At 43.0% G+C, this 15,747-nt stretch overlaps 2 protein-coding genes and 2 pseudogenes across 2 annotated transcripts; 2 read left to right on the top strand and 2 right to left on the bottom strand.

Annotated features, from left to right (window-relative positions):
- Nucleotides 1-1,896: 1,896 nt before the first annotated feature.
- On the bottom strand, nt 1,897-5,682 carry LOC116208118 (digalactosyldiacylglycerol synthase 1, chloroplastic). The gene is made up of 7 exons (XM_031541369.1): nt 4,930-5,682; nt 4,687-4,719; nt 4,314-4,401; nt 3,668-4,152; nt 3,324-3,590; nt 2,836-3,191; nt 1,897-2,714 (listed from the first exon to the last, which is right to left on the bottom strand). Exons 1-7 carry the CDS (start codon nt 5,536-5,538, stop codon nt 2,189-2,191), a joined length of 2,364 nt encoding a protein of 787 aa, XP_031397229.1. The 5' UTR covers nt 5,539-5,682; the 3' UTR covers nt 1,897-2,188.
- A 2,311-nt stretch (nt 5,683-7,993) lies between these two features.
- Nucleotides 7,994-9,921, top strand: LOC116207308. The gene is made up of 3 exons (XM_031540217.1): nt 7,994-8,301; nt 8,459-8,532; nt 8,961-9,921. The coding sequence occupies exons 1-3, from the start codon at nt 8,282-8,284 to the stop codon at nt 9,641-9,643; spliced, it is 777 nt and encodes a 258-aa protein (XP_031396077.1). The 5' UTR covers nt 7,994-8,281; the 3' UTR covers nt 9,644-9,921.
- A 78-nt stretch (nt 9,922-9,999) lies between these two features.
- LOC116207828 lies at nt 10,000-12,586 on the bottom strand (annotated as a pseudogene).
- Nucleotides 11,931-15,385, top strand: LOC116207309 (annotated as a pseudogene).
- Nucleotides 15,386-15,747: the final 362 nt, after the last annotated feature.

Below are 15,747 nucleotides of genomic sequence, written 5' to 3' on the forward strand. Positions count from 1 at the left end.
GTATTGGGCACTTTTGGCACATGTATAACTAGCCATATATGCTAGAGAGATGATTTAGCTATAGTGCTGCATTCCGGTCGGTTTGTTAAATTTACTCAACTGACTTATGATTTCGAACATGTCATCCTTTTTTTTATATAAAACGTGACAGATATCTTCTATATATGTAAGTTTATGGGTCGAAGAAGAGGACGACTGACATGTTAGCTAAGGTTGTTAAGGCTTATAGGTGAAATTGAAATATATGTGCAATATATATTGCGACTATCCACTTTCATCTCATTCCTAGAAAGTGTTGGATTGTGACCTTAAAGAAGAGGACTACTTTTGCCCATAAACCTTGGGATGAAATATATATTAAATAATTGTCTATTGAAAAAGGAAAAAAAAAAAAAGATGAAAGCCATGGCCACTGACACATACAGATACGCACTACATATCGCCTTCTCCCTTTCTTTTCCCCACTTTTTATATTTCCTCATCAAAAACCGATGTATAGATAATGGATTAATTCCCACAAAAAATCAAATGTTGGCGAAAAAAAAAAGAAAAAGGAAACGTGTTCATGTTATGATGCCTTTTAATGTGTTTGGGAATACGACACCGGATATAGGTAGGTTCCCTGGCTGTGCTGATGATTCCATGCATTTGATCAATTCAGCATAAATATATTATTATTGGAGAACATTGAAGATAAAAGATCCATCATTGATGATGATCACTATTAATTTATTATAATTCGACTTTTGGGTTTCTTTAACAAATAATATATATATGTATTCTTGGTTATATATGATTGGGGTTGAGGTTATGGGCTGGTTGATTGTGAAACAGGAGATTTGGGGCGGGGGTCGATGGTGTTGGGTGCCTCAGAAAGCTAAGGCATGTCTTAGTTAAGGCATGTCATTTCTTTGACCTATCATGATCATCACGTGTTCTTTCAATTGTTTATTTCAAAAATAAAATTATATATTATGTGCCTTTCAATCAGTTTCCTATATGATTCTTTTTTGGTCCTTGCATGGATCATATGATATAACAGATTCATGCATTGATTTGATCCTACGGAGGGTTCATGAAAGTGGAAAATTTGTTTAGGTGCGAAAGAAACCTGCGTCCTGCCCCATCCATCCAAATATTCATGAATTCCAAAATCAAGGCTGATCGACCAAGATTGGTTCAACTGATTCGGTACTTATTCTCATTTAAATAAAATTTTGGATTCGAGTCTTATTAATAGAAAAAATTCTTAATTGTAAGGAAAGCTTTTTACCAGATAATGGACAGATCCGATTAGAATTGGATTAGTCGGAAACTGTTGAGTTTCCAGATACTATAATTTACACTAAAAAAATTAAGGCCAATCAGAATCTTGAAAATAGAGAAGATGGACGAAGAGACCTAAAAGAGAAATCTCATAAAAGGGGATGAAAACGTCATGACAAAGACTCATTCAAGAATATCTCGTAAAAGAGACGGGGATGTCTCGAAAATTAGCTCGGTTATGAAAATTGAGGGAGTATATATGTGGGTCCTTTGAGTTTGCCCCAAATAAGGAGACCTTTTTGGGCCTCCCAAGGCCCATAATACATATCATTTGGGCCTGAGAGAGGCCCAATCATTCTGATCACAAGCAAGCAGTAGCCACTTTAGATTCTTTGAATCATTGTGATGACTTGCCGAGAGGAAAACTCGACCATCTGTATATTGGATCACACTGGAACATGTTGCTCTCGATTTTCATGTCATCTTGTTTGAAGTAAGAATTCCCAAGTTTGAGATATGTTGGGTCGATTTGACATTTAGAGAACTGTAGAATTGGACCAAGAATCGGACACCCATGTACGTATAGAAAACACGATGAGACACCGGAGACACTATACCGGCAATGGATAATTGCGGAGATGATAATCGAGCTTTGTTAAGAGTTGTCTTCGCTTCTTTTCCGTAAGTACAAGAAACTGCCATATTAACATGGCACATATCTATCAACACGGGGATGCAAAACTTCGGTCATAACTTTCTAAACTTGCTCAGGTCACATGTGAAACTATATTGCTGTACTAGACGCTATTCATTTTACGCAAACAATATGTCACACTATTGACTATCGAGCACCAGGAGCTCCAAAGACCTAACTATTTTACAGGGAGTGGTCATCGACTGCACTGGATGGGGAAAGCCGACCTCACCAGCCATAAATAGGATTCTCAACATGCGGAGGCAAGAGATGGAGGTCCTTGCAATGCTGCTTGTCATAGTCCCGAGATCCTGGAATGGCCCCGGTACACTGCCTGAGGAACTCATTCCCTGTGAGAGAGTAATGGGCGAAAGCCAATCCTCCATCGACCACTCCCGACAAACTCGGCATCGAGATCGACTTCACCATGGTCCTGTTAGACTTCTCCTCAGCTCTCTTCTCATCATTTAACACCTTCTCGAGGTCGGAGTACTCCAAGAATCTCTGGGTGGCGGCTTCCCATGAGAGTCTGTACCTCTGCTCGGGAGTGAGGGGCTGCGGGTCACTTGCAAGTGCCTCTTTTACCTTGGCCACAAAGTCCTTGGAAGTGCTGTAGGTCAGGCAGTTGGGGAATGACTGGAAGAACTCGTTTGATGGGTGGTCTGCACAAATTACAAACTTGCCCATGGCGAGTGCCTCAGCAGTAGCAGTGCATAGAACATCACTAACACTGGGATTTATGAATACTTTGTACCTTCAAGAAGTGAAAAAAAAAGGGAATGTTAAAACGAGGTAGAAAGAATTCAGTCTTGCACAGTCAACTCCTATTCGCGATGAATAAGGGATCATTCTACTGTAGATTCGCTGTGTCTTACCCATGAAGAGAATCATGCGCATGATCTCTTCCTTTAAGAAAATTGAGATTTAGATTCAGTTTCCTAGCAGCACTCTGGACCTCTAGTGCATCCTCCCCGTTGCCAAACACATCCAACTTGAAACCGTCAACGTCAAGATCATTCTTGTGCTTTGCCAACAGATCGATCAGCTCCCTGTATCCCTTCGCCCATACCATCTTCCCCAAAAAATAGGCACCTTTTGAGAAGGCCTGCTGCCCAAGTTCCCTTTCTGCAGCTACTTTTTCTCCAATTTTCAAGAACTTGGGATTTACCCCATGAACATTGCAAATCACAGACCTAGGTAAATCTTGTGTAGCAGCAGAAAGGCGAAGAACCTAAACACAAACATGCGAAAGAAATTAGCCCATTAAATATAATTCAACATATTCTCTTTAATAAATACAGGGAACTTCCTCCCGCAAAGGAATCCGCCGAAAGAATTTAAGAAACCTTAGGAGAATTGCTACCTTGTGGCAGTACGCCCTCGTCACCCAATTGTTTATGTGCTTCACAAGGAAAGCTTGGATAGCCCCATTCTTCTCCCGCTTGATATACTCCAAGTAATTAGTATGCACAATGCCGACAACGTGGTTAAATTTATCAGTCCAACGCCTGCCATGATGATACCAGTTCAAGTGCTCAGGTTCTTCCAGGATAGCAATATCGGCATCTTTTGATGGGATGAATTGGGAAGTGTCACCCGCAGGAATTATGCTCCTCCTCTCTTTTGAGAACTAAAAGATGGAAAAATGTCGGTTACAGCACAGACAGAATTCACGAGCTAAAGCATGCAACTTTTCAAGTAGCATACCTTTCCCGGATAAAATGAAATCTTGAAATCAGCCTTAAAGCCAATTCTTTCCTCAAGCCAGCTGCGTATGTAGGTCTCCTGTTCTTCAGGGGAGCTGAAGGTCATACTATTGGGATAAACTAGCTCTTGATCTGATTTACAAAGCCAAGGAACCAACAGCGTCACATTCTGTTGCGCAGACTTTGCCAAGTACGCTGCTCGAAATAGAGGATTTACAGCAGTCCCTGTCATCCACGGGAGACTAGCTGTAGTAACAATGGCGACATGCCTTTTCTGGTTGGACATGTCGTACTTTCTGTGGTCTGTCCAAAAGCCACCCTCATAGCAATGCCCTGTACTCTGAAGGACAGTTGCTAACCTCAGGTCCAGTTCATCACTTATATTGTCGTTGCCAACAATAGAAGTTTCCCCTCCAGACAGAGATGGCTGGAGAAACTGGTGCTTGCGTTTACTGCACAAATTCTCAACTATCTTCTCGCATAAATCTGCAACGAGACATCGGAATATGTCACAACTCAAACTGAATGATGCATAGCACAGGGTTGCATAAGCAACTAGGAGAGTCTTTCAGCAGATTGGTTAAACCAACAAACCATGCCTATAGATTATAGAACGGTCTAAACATAAGGTGAAAGCTAAAACTAACCCTTCTTTACGCCGAGTTGATCAAGAAATGGTTCAGACTGCCTCACCAGACAGGCAAGAAGTTCAGGAACATCCAACGGAGGTACTTCCTACGGTTTTACAAAAACAAAAAGCTTTATCAGCTTTTACAATATAGTAACTAGAGAGAATCAAAATCAAGCGGGCCAGTGCAAAATTTTGACATGAGTAAATGATTGCCGCGATTTCAACCTCACGCATAGTGCACAGAAGATCTCTGCATCTTTAATGCGGTGTTTTCGAGGCTTAATTTTCTTCAAAAGCTTGCAGATTACAAACTATGACACATCTTATTCTCAATATATTTTTATTTTATTTTCTTTGCATATATATTAAACTTAATAGCACTGACCAACCTTCGAGTCTTCAGGGTCCTTGCAAATCGCTTTCTGCACAAAGTTATAGAGAGAATGTTGGGTTAGGTATCCGCTTATATTCATCAGAAGGATGAATTGATAGACATTGGCAAGGAAGTATATATACATATCTCAATTTTCAGTTGCTTATTTACGAACTAGATTGTGAGGACGGATAATTTCACTCAAGCGGGGCAAAAATTCAAACTTTCAGGAAGCAAAATACGGCGGAAACAATCATACCAAGCTCGATTTCACTTTCTCCACAAGCTCCCCACTCTTCCAGCCCTCAAATATATCCACAGTGGACGAGCTCCGCCTCTCGAATTCCCTGAGCCGGGTCTTGAACGCCCTAATCGGCTCCCAGTAATCCTTCTCCTTCTCCTTAACCTCCTCCGTCCCGAAATTCCTAAACCTAACCCTCCTCCCCCGTCTGACCCTATCGAAATCGACAATCCCATCCCTGTCCTCCACCTCCGGGACAATCGCGTTCTTTATGGCGGAAAGATCGATCCTGATGCTGCCCCGGGGCCCCCATTTCTCCAGCACCCGCTTGCTGAAGTCTGGGGCGGAGTAGGTCCGGCGGAACTCCGAGAGCTTGGGCTGCAATTTCTTCACGAAGTCGATCTCCGCGGGGGTGGAGGAGCTGATCGCTGGGACGGAGAAGGTGGAGGCTGTGTTGATGAAGTTCTCGAGCTCCCGGTCGAAGGAGGTGGCGAGGTTCTTGAAAGAATTGGCCCGGTTCCGGATCAACTGGAAGTCGGCGTCGGCGGAGACCCGGACATCCCTCCAGCTCTTGGAAATAAACGAGAAGGCGCTGGAGGACGCCGGGGCCTGCGTCTCGTTGACCATTCCGACGGGGAACTCCGGACCGGAGCTCGGGACTTCCCGACAACTGCCAGAGATAGAGAGATAGATAGACAGATACAGAGAGAGAGAGAGAGGCGAGCAACGGAGAGGGAAGGGGGCGGGAGCTTTTACGGTCAGGACTCCCCTGGAGGGCTCTCGACATATTCACTTATTCAGGGGCTGCACCGCACACGTGGCTGCCACGTAGGACGATAGTCCGTGACGAGATACCGAGAGGTGACGTGGGCGGGATGGCGCGTGGTGGTAGGGCCGAGGGGGGTATGTTTGGCGGGAATATTCCGGAAGGAGGATATGCCTCTTTTTTTTTTTTTTTTTTGGCGGGACAGGCGGCGGTCGGGAGTATGGGAGATGGAGGAGGAGTTTTGTACAGTTAAGGTCAGATCGTGACTGGACGACGTGGCAATATATGATTCGTCCACGCAAATGGCCTCGTTATCTCCCCTATCAGCTCCTTCCTTGTCCATGATGATGCTATCATCAGTTCTGGTGACTGTTGGTCTACCTGTCGAACATTCCGGGCAGGTACCGTTTCATGTGAAGGAGAACAGCATCGTTGTCTTCTCAAACATTGACCGAGAAAGGGTTCGAGCCGATGATACATACATTAACGAGCCCACTTACGTTCGTCAGAACTCGAAACTCTATACACAAAAATCAACTGAATTCATTGATATTAAATTTTCATTAGAGCCCTATATTACAGGAATAAATTTATATATACGATTTTCCTGATTGATTAATTAGGTCAAACTATTATCATATCATCATGTATCGTATTCAAATATACATAATAAGCAGACAAGCAGCTAGGACCGATCTTTTTGAGGCCCATCAACGTCTTCGTCTTCCCACTTATTTTTGCAAGCTTTATGAATTCCTTCCTCACTGACTTTAGACCCAAAGTAGTTCCTCGAGTTAATATAATTAATAATGCGACAACGTGAGACTTAACAATGTAAACACAACAAATGCATGACTGCACGTATAGCTTCTATATTTGATCATGTGATTTATTTATTTATTTTTATAGTTTTCGTCTTCTCATGGTCGTTTACAAGCTGGGAGCAAGGCAAATGACTTTTTTGTTCATCATTGACCTCTTTCCCACAGCATTCACCACCAGTCCGCCATGTCCATGTGCTCGTTTCTCATGGAAAAGTACGATTTTTTGCCATCTTTGCGATTAGTATTCACTAAAGCAGCCAATGCGCGTATCTATAAATAGGGGTAGTGGGCAATAGTAAATGTTAATTATAATAGAATCATTTTATTTCATTTGAATAGACTTATCGATCTCATCTATAACTATAAAAAATATATATATATATATATATATATATTCGCTTTCTCTACATGGAAGGTAACACATCAAAAGAATTTGCCATTTCGGCCAGTTGGGCATCCTTTTGAATATTCCTCGACATATAGTGGCCTCGGAACCTTAGCTTGATGATGCACATATTGCAACCAAGAGAAAAATGACTGTGTTAACTGCGACCCATTAGTATAAGCCATCCATCTTAACCTCGCGTGAAGGTGACCTTTGTGGAATATTAGTAATCATCAATCAATCGATTGATCCATCTGAAGTTTGGTCTCTCTCACAGGAAATGGAAAACTAAGCTACAAAGTACAAAAATGTCAGTGTGGACTCAGAGCTAAATAGCCATTTTGGCATGTTATCAGACACACAGAAGCGTAAGCATGGTGTGGTAGTCATTCCTTTGGTGATGAGACTCTGGTGGGCTGCTCGACATGTGTTCCCACCACCCTTTTGTCCGTTCCGGTTCTCACCGTGAAAGTCACTGTCTACTTCCAATCCTGGAGCCTACAAAAGCTCGTGGTCTTGGAGGTATCGATTCGATTAGATTCGATTCAAGACCTTTGTGGTGTGAGAGACTGGCCGGGTTTGCGCTGTGACCATGAGCTTAGTTATATTATATGTGTTGAGGTGCTACGAGACTACACGTGGCGAACCCGAATCTCTCTTTAACACGGGTGAGGTTCAGTTTATATGTCCCAAATTGTTCTTGTTCTCTCGTACCTCATCGGAACTACAAGATCAAATGCCTACATCTATGGACTCACCAATCTCGATGACTGCTCCGAACTCCCTTTCTCCAACTACATATACGATCCTCGATGAGATCGTATTATGGTCACCGGTTGGATCATGAGATCGTGGGCCCAAAGATCGCGGAGCAGACTCCCATAAGCCCAAGGCATTGGGTATTATAAAAAAAAAAAAAAACAAACAGAGAGAGAGAGAGCCCAGAGAGAATTGGGCCCCTTAGCTCTTCCCAACTTTTGGGCCCAGTCCAGACATCACTGTTGCTTCCGTCATCGTTTACTTATGGCGTCATTAAGCAAAACCAGCCCCCCCCCCCCCCCCCCCCCCCCCCCCCCCCCACCCTTTCCTTCTCTCCCTGCAGCAATTGCATTTCATTACCGCGTGAAAACCCCGTCCGTCATTACCATCCCACGCCACGTCTTGTCTTTCTTCTGTTTGCTTAATCGGTAAGGGTCTGTCTGACGAGGAGACGCAGCGCAGAGAAGAGAAAGGAAAGAGAGAGAGAGGGCATAGCCGTCATTCGTTAAAGAATCCCATTCCATTCCTGAACTGTCGGCGGCTCGGCCTCGCCCCTTCCTCAGCTTTCCCGGAGGAATTCGATTCCCCCACATAAGAAAGAAAAGCAGAGGACCCGGAAGCAGAGGGTGAGCGAAGATGGGGCTTCTCTCCAACAGGTAATCTCTCTTTTGGGTCATCTCGTCTTCTTCTTCTTCTTCTTCTTCTTCTTCTTCTTCTTTTTCAATGAGCTTTTTGCTGTTGGGGTTCTGAATTTGTGAACCAAATACAAATAGCGTTCTTTATTGATGATGATTTACCTTCGAACCATGGCAGGGTTGACAGAGAGAGCCTGAAGCCCGGCGATCACATCTATTCTTGGAGGACTGCTTACATTTACGCTCACCACGGTCATCTCCTCTCCTCTTCCTCTTATGATTCCCTGCATTTCTACCTGCTTTGATTATTGCAGAGATTATTTGCTTTCGAAATGAGTATGTGTTAAGCGTTTCTTGAGCGGAAGAAGCTTTTAAAAGTCATGGCTTTCTCTAAAGATGCTTTCTTTTTGAAGCTTGAGATGATCATATCAACTCTGGATTTGCTGAAATCCCGATTTTTTTTTAGCAAGGAGGCAGCATCTCTCTCTCTACTCGCTGCTGTTGTCATGTTCTTGATGGCAAATTAGCTGTTACACAGAATTAGTCGCTCTGTCGAAATTTAGGCACCAAGTTCCCGCTCGATATTATTTTCTCGAGATACTGCTGCTTGGAAGGCCCTTTATTATCAGTACAATGTGATGTTTCTGATGGAGATATTGATGAATGTTTCAAACGTCCAGGCATCTACGTTGGAGAGAACAAGGTCATCCACTTCACCAGAGGGGGCCAAGAAGTCGGGACTGGGACGGCATTGGACCTACTGCTGGTAAGCTCGGGACCGTCCCGATCCCGTGTCCCGTGCCCGACCTGTACTCCTCCAGAGGCGGGCCACGGGGTTGTCTCATCCTGCCTCGACTGCTTCCTCTCAGGTGGGATCTTATACCGCTTCGGGTACTCTGTCTCCCCTGCCCACTTCCTTGCGAAGGCCCGGGGTGGGACCTGCACCCTTGCTGTGTCCGACCCAAATGACCTGGTGGTCCATCGAGCAAAATATCTATTGGAGAATGGTTTCGGCTGCTACAACGTCTTTAAGAACAACTGCGAGGACTTTGCAATATACTGCAAGACGGGTCTCCTCGTGCTGGACCAGGGGACGATCGGGCAAGGAGGTCAGGCGGTCTCCATTGTGGGTGGGCCCCTTGCAGCAGTCCTTTCCAGCCCGATCCGCCTTGTGACGACAAATGTGTATGGGATGGCGGCAGTAGCTGTCGGAGTTTACTGTGCCAGCAGATATGCAGCCGATATAGGGAGCGGTATGAGGAGGGATGTGGTGAAGGTGTCCGTGGAGGACCTCACGACGCGGCTTGCCACAGGGTTGCTCCAAGTAATCGATCCTCTTCCCGTACCAGCCCCCGTCAGTTGATTACTGCCATTTGCTATGGTCTCCTCTTGTTTGGATAATAAATAAAATAAGATATTCAGCATTTCCTCATTTTTTTGAGTAGTTACTTCCCCTGAGGTTCAATAATTTTTATTTAAAGCAAGGGGAATAGAATAGTATATATGAAACCTCCCTGTAATTTGTTTGTTTTGGGGATGCATTGAATCGTAACAAATAGTTTCATCTGCTCAATGTTGCAGATGTTCTGTCCGTTGTACTGTTCTTGGTTTTGTTTAAGAGACTGGTCTTGTTATGCTTTCTATATCTTGTTGCAGTCTCACTGGAGAAGATAGAAATGATCTGGAGACGTTTTGTACACATCTAAATAGATAAGTCGATGAATGAAATGGACATCTTTGTATAAAAAACTCGGTGAAACATCTCTTTATAAGATGAGTTGACAGTATCAAAAGTGGCAAAAACAAAGGCTCTCTCGAAGTGAATAGGTTATACATAACAAAATGTCTATCTGCCATAAGCTGGGCAGCTGCTTTGGTGTTAGACGAGCAGAACTGCATTGACACAGCCATCATTATCGGGATTGTTAAGTCACCTGGGCGTATTTGACTGCAACCATCCACAGCAATTATGTCAGCAGCTGCATACAGAAGATAAAAGAGAATAAAATTATCTCTTTAGTGACGGATAGTTACCCCACGCGACTTTCCCAGCTGGTGTGACCAGACCCAGCTCACTCACATTAACCTGAGATCGTTAATAGAAATGTTGTTCAGGAGATCTATCAGGTTTTCTGCATGAATGATGAGTTGATGCGATTGCGAAGGAGGCATTACCTCGATGATAGTACCCTTAGTCATCACAACAAGAGAGGTATACATAGGGCCATTAGGGTTTTTCTTCACGCCCGTGATCTCAAGATTGAACGTGGCCTTGAGTTCGGGGTGCGTGACATGTGCCTTATTGAACCTTAGACCTGAGGGACCGAATGAATCGCTCATACTTGGGAGGTTTCCGAGTAAAAGCGGGACCCACGAATGTGGCCTTCGTCACCATCCTCTTCCATTGTTTGGCCGAAGTGGAGAACACGTTAGAGAATGTGAAATGCCAGAGCTATTTTGAACCGCCTATAAAGTATAATGAAAAATTAGGTGGTCCCAAATAACAGAAAAAAGAAGCAGGATATCATCCTCATATTCATAGAAGTCCTCCAAGTTATATCTCAAAATTAAAGCAGATACATATTGTGAGTATCAGATAAGCAAAGAGATCTCACTCGATCAAACAAAATAGATACCTACAAGTTCCCACATGCAAAGGAAACAATATGATAGGAAACAACACCAGAAAATTGAACAAAATTCAAGAGAAAGAAAGAGCTTCGCAATGTACTTGCTTCTGCGTTTACCGGATCTCATCACTTTAAACATCTCATCCTCTGCAACAGGTCTTACCTGAAGGTGAAAGATTTAACTTGTCATATAATACAACCGATAGATCTCAAGTTTACAGAAAGAATGGATGTTGAAACATCGAACATCTTTTTACTCCTTAATCTACAAATAAATGAATAATAGAAATTTCAACAAGAGAAGACAAAGGAGACTAACTCACTTTGGGTGGAGGGACGTCCCATTTCCCAGCTCTCTCTTTCCTCTTCTGCTTGATAGTGTTGCTAAGTACCTATAAATAAAGCAACATTAGTTTCGTTAACCACCAACAATAACAAATATGAATACTTATTTATAGTTATCCCATTACAAACATACCTTGGCTCTTGTAGTGTTCTCGCGATCAAGCAGATATGCTGGAACAGCTCCATCTTGGACATCGTCGTCCACTTTCCGCCTACTCGTTGACTCCTCATGCATAGCCAATCTGTTATTTCCATGAAGAATCTGTTAATGCATTCGTGCCATACTTTTAAAAGACAAAGAAGCATGTTGAGAGACCATCAACGAAATAACACTGAATTTCAAGCCCGTGCCCGACAACCATGAAAAAAATGAGCTTTAAAACATTGTGCTTCGATAACAAGATGAGAATTTGGCCAAAAAGGAAAAAGGTAAACAATAAAATGAGAATTAGAGAACTCGCGTCTTCTTCATGAGAGCCTTCTCAGCATATCTCTTCTCGGCAAACATCTTGCCCTTAATACCCAAAGCCTGCACGCAACGATGAAGGAGGAACCTTTTGGGCAATGGTGGACCGCTTGTGGACTTTTCGAGCTCCTTCTGTTTGCCCTCCCCTGGGGCGCCCTGCGACCCTCAAGTTATGTCCCTGATCGGGTTCCTCGATGAGGTGAATTACCCCTCAAGCCTCCTGAATTCTCGAGCGGGAAACGATCCTTGCAAGGGGCCATGGCTCGGTTTGGGTTGCGGCAGCAATCGAAAAGTTTCGATGATAAATCTGCCCAAGAACAACCTTGGTGGTACGCTGAGTCCCTCGGTAGCGGACCTCCCTGATCTGTCCTCAATTCGACTCTCATCGAACAATTTAACTGGTTCAATTCCCGCAAGCTGGACTTCTTGAAAGTCCCTGACTTACTTGGATCTGAGCAACAATAACATTTTGCCGCCTTTGCCGAAGTTTAGTGCCTCTGCGAAGCTCATGATAAACGGTAATCCAGTGAATGGTGATGGCAAGTCTGTACCCGCTGCATCGCTTCTTTTATAGGATAACGATAAAAGAAGCGGGATATCATCCTCATATTCATAGAAGTCCTCCTAGTTATATCTGGAAATTAAAGCAGATATCATCCTTTGCGGTGTACTTACTTCTGGATCTCATCAGTTTAAACATCTTATCCCCTGCAACAGGTCTTACCTGAAGGTGAAAGCAGAGGACCCGGAAGCGGAGGGTGAGCGAAGATGGGGCTTCTCTCCAACTGGTAATCTCTCTGTCCATCTCGTACGCCACGTCTTGTCTTTCTCCTGTTTGCTTAACCATTAAAGAATCCCATTCCATTCCTAAGCTGTCGGCCACTCGGCCTCGCCCCTTCCCCAGCTTTCTCGGAGGAATTCGATTCTCCCACATAATAAAGAAAAGCAGAGGACCCGGAAGCAGGGGGTGAGCGAAGATGGAGCTTCTCTCCGACTGGTAATCTCCTTGTTCATTTCTTCTTCTTCTTCTTCAATGAGCTTTTGCTGTTGGGGTTCTGAATTTGTGAACAAATACAAATAGCGTTCTTTATTGATGATGATTTACCTTCGAACCATGGCAGTATTGACAGAGAGAGCCTGGAGCCCGGCGATCACATCTATTCTTGGAGGACTTATGGCATTTACGCTCACCATGGTCGTCTCCTTTCCTCTCCTCTTCCTCTTATCATTCCCTGCATTTCTACCTGCTTTGATCATTGAAGAGATGATTTGCTTTCGAAATGAGTATGTGTTAAGATAAGCGTTTCTTGAGCGGAAGAAGCTGTTAAAAGTCATGGCTTTCTCTAAAGATGCTTTCTTGGAAGCTTGAGATGATCATATCAACTCTGGAATTGCTGAAATCCCGATTTTTTTTTAGCAAGGAGGCAGCATCTGTCTCTACTCGCTGCTGTTGTCATGTTCTTGATGGCAAATTAGCTGTTACACTGAATCTGTCGCTCTGTCGAAATTTAGGCACCACGTTCCCGCTTGATATTATTTTCTCGACATACTGCTGCTTGGAAGTGCTAGTTTCACGGGGCCTACCGAAACGTAAAAAGAGGAGAAATTCAAAATTTTTTACGGTGAAACTAGATACTAAGACTTATTAGAAGAATAAGAGTTGATAAAGTGTACCTGAAATCTTTTAAATCGTCGACTAAGCATCCCAAGCGCGACGCCTCTACCAGTATCCACACCGATTTCGTCGACGGATCTTCGATTTGGTCGTGACCCTGTAGGTTCCTGATTACGTTGATAGTAATATCGAAATATCTATTTCAATATTATAAACAATGGGCGACATCTAGCAATACATCACTGCTACTCAAGTAATCAGAAAATCAATTTCTTGACGAACCTTGTGACCTATATTACCATACAGTATAATCCATTTGTCTTCTATATCTTTATTGAGCCCAAGACATGGTCTTGTCACCTTTGTATGGCTCAATTTCTCTTTCTTTGTTTATCGGGTAAGTCTATCAGAGTAAATGAGCTCGATATCCCTATATCGACTCATTTGGGTGTGTATACACTTTTAGAGTATGCCCACCAAGCGGCCGTAAAATACCACTTCCGTTACGTAGGAGGGACAAATTCTATCTTGGTCACTCACATTCCTCTCCATGCTTTATGGCATACCCAATAATTATCTTTATAACCAGCCTGTTACGGTGGCGTTTGACTGCATCAAAATATACTGTAGGAATCCATGATGACCTCAAGTCAAAGGATCACCGTACCATAGTTACTATAAGAACTGCTAATGACAATCACATAACAACCCATGTAACAGTCTTATGGCGGGTCAGTCCAGTACACATTACTCTTAATGTATACATGTGGTGTGATTTAATGCCTCAACATCCATGGTCAGTGAGACTTGGTCATCAATCAACACCACACTAGTCTAACTGCATTATCGTTGTCCTAATTAATAATAATACTCCGACTAAGGACTTTTAGGAATAGCGTTCAGTAATTATAGGATCTCACAATCAAGTCAAACTTGATGCCTATTGAGCCTACTATTCCAATGACGTTATTGTGTATAATTAATATTTAGCGTAATTCACACAATAATATAAATGCCTCATATTATAATAAAATTTATATCATATTACATAACTGATGATAGATTGCCTTTAGGGCATGCATCGATTCCCAACAGGAAGGCCCTTTATTATCAGTAGAATGTGATGTTTCTGATGGAGATATTGATGAATGTTTCAACTTTCAAACGTGTAGGCATCTATGTTGGAGAGAACAAGGTCATCCACTTCACCAGCGATGGCGAAAAAGTTAGGACTGAGACGGCATGGGACCTACTGTCGGTAAGCTCGGGATCGTCCTCGGGATCATCCAAAGCCTGTGTCCTGTGCTGTAACTGTACTCCTCCAAAGGCAGGCCATGGGGTTGTCTTATCCTGCCTTGACTGCTTCCTCTCAGGGGGGCTCTTATACCGGTTCGAGTACTCTGTCTCCTTTGCCCGCTTTAAGCAAGCTCGGGGTGGGACCTGCAGTTTTGTTGAGTGTGACTCAAATGACGAGGTGGTCGATCGAGCAAAATATCTATTGAAGAAGGGGTTCGGCTGGTACAATGTCCTTACGAAAAACTGCGAGGACTTCGCATTTTACTGCAAGACGGGTCGTTTCTCGCGGGACCAGGGGCAAGTAAAGTGGTAGGGGGGACAAATTGGAAAGCTGTTGTAGTTGTCTGAGTTTACTGTGCCAGCAGATATGCAGCCGATATAGGGAGCGGCATGAGGAGGTACGTGGTGAAGGTGTCCGTGGAGGACCTAACGAGGCGGCTTGCCACAAGGTTGCTCCAAGTGATCGAGCCTCTTCCCGTACCAGCCCCCGTCAGTTGATTACTGCCATTTGCTAGCGTTTTCTCTTGTTTGGATAATATAAATAAAATAAAATATTCACCATTTCCTCATTTTTTTGTGTAGTTACTTCCCCTGAGGTTCAATACTTTTTATTTAAAGTAAGGGGAATAGAATAGTATATATGAAACCCCCCGGTAATTTGTTTGTTTTGGGGATGCATTGAATCGTAACAAATAGTTTCATCTGCTCAATGTTGCAGATGTTCTATCCGTTGTACTGTTCTTGGTTTTGTTTTAGGGTAAATTGCACTGGTGGTCCAAAATGTTTTACAAATGTTTCATTATTGTCCAAAAAAAATCTTTCACTACATGATGGTACAAAATGTTTTAAAGTTGTTTCATGATAGTACAAACCGTCAATCGGCTCTGACGCCGTTAACATTTTGCTGATGTGGCGCGTTCTATGTGTCACTTTTGTTACGTGAAACCAATCATAGTGCGCCACGTCATTTAAGAGAAAATAAAATTTTAAAAAATTCAAAAAAAAATTAAAAAATTCAAAAAAAAGAGAAAATTTTCAAAAAAAATAAAAAAAATATTTTAAAATTTTGAAAATTTTGAAAATTATTTTTTAAAAATATAAAATTTTTTAAATTT

This window comes from Punica granatum, chromosome 5, assembly GCF_007655135.1.
Source record: "Punica granatum isolate Tunisia-2019 chromosome 5, ASM765513v2, whole genome shotgun sequence".
Classification (NCBI taxonomy): domain Eukaryota; kingdom Viridiplantae; phylum Streptophyta; class Magnoliopsida; order Myrtales; family Lythraceae; genus Punica; species Punica granatum.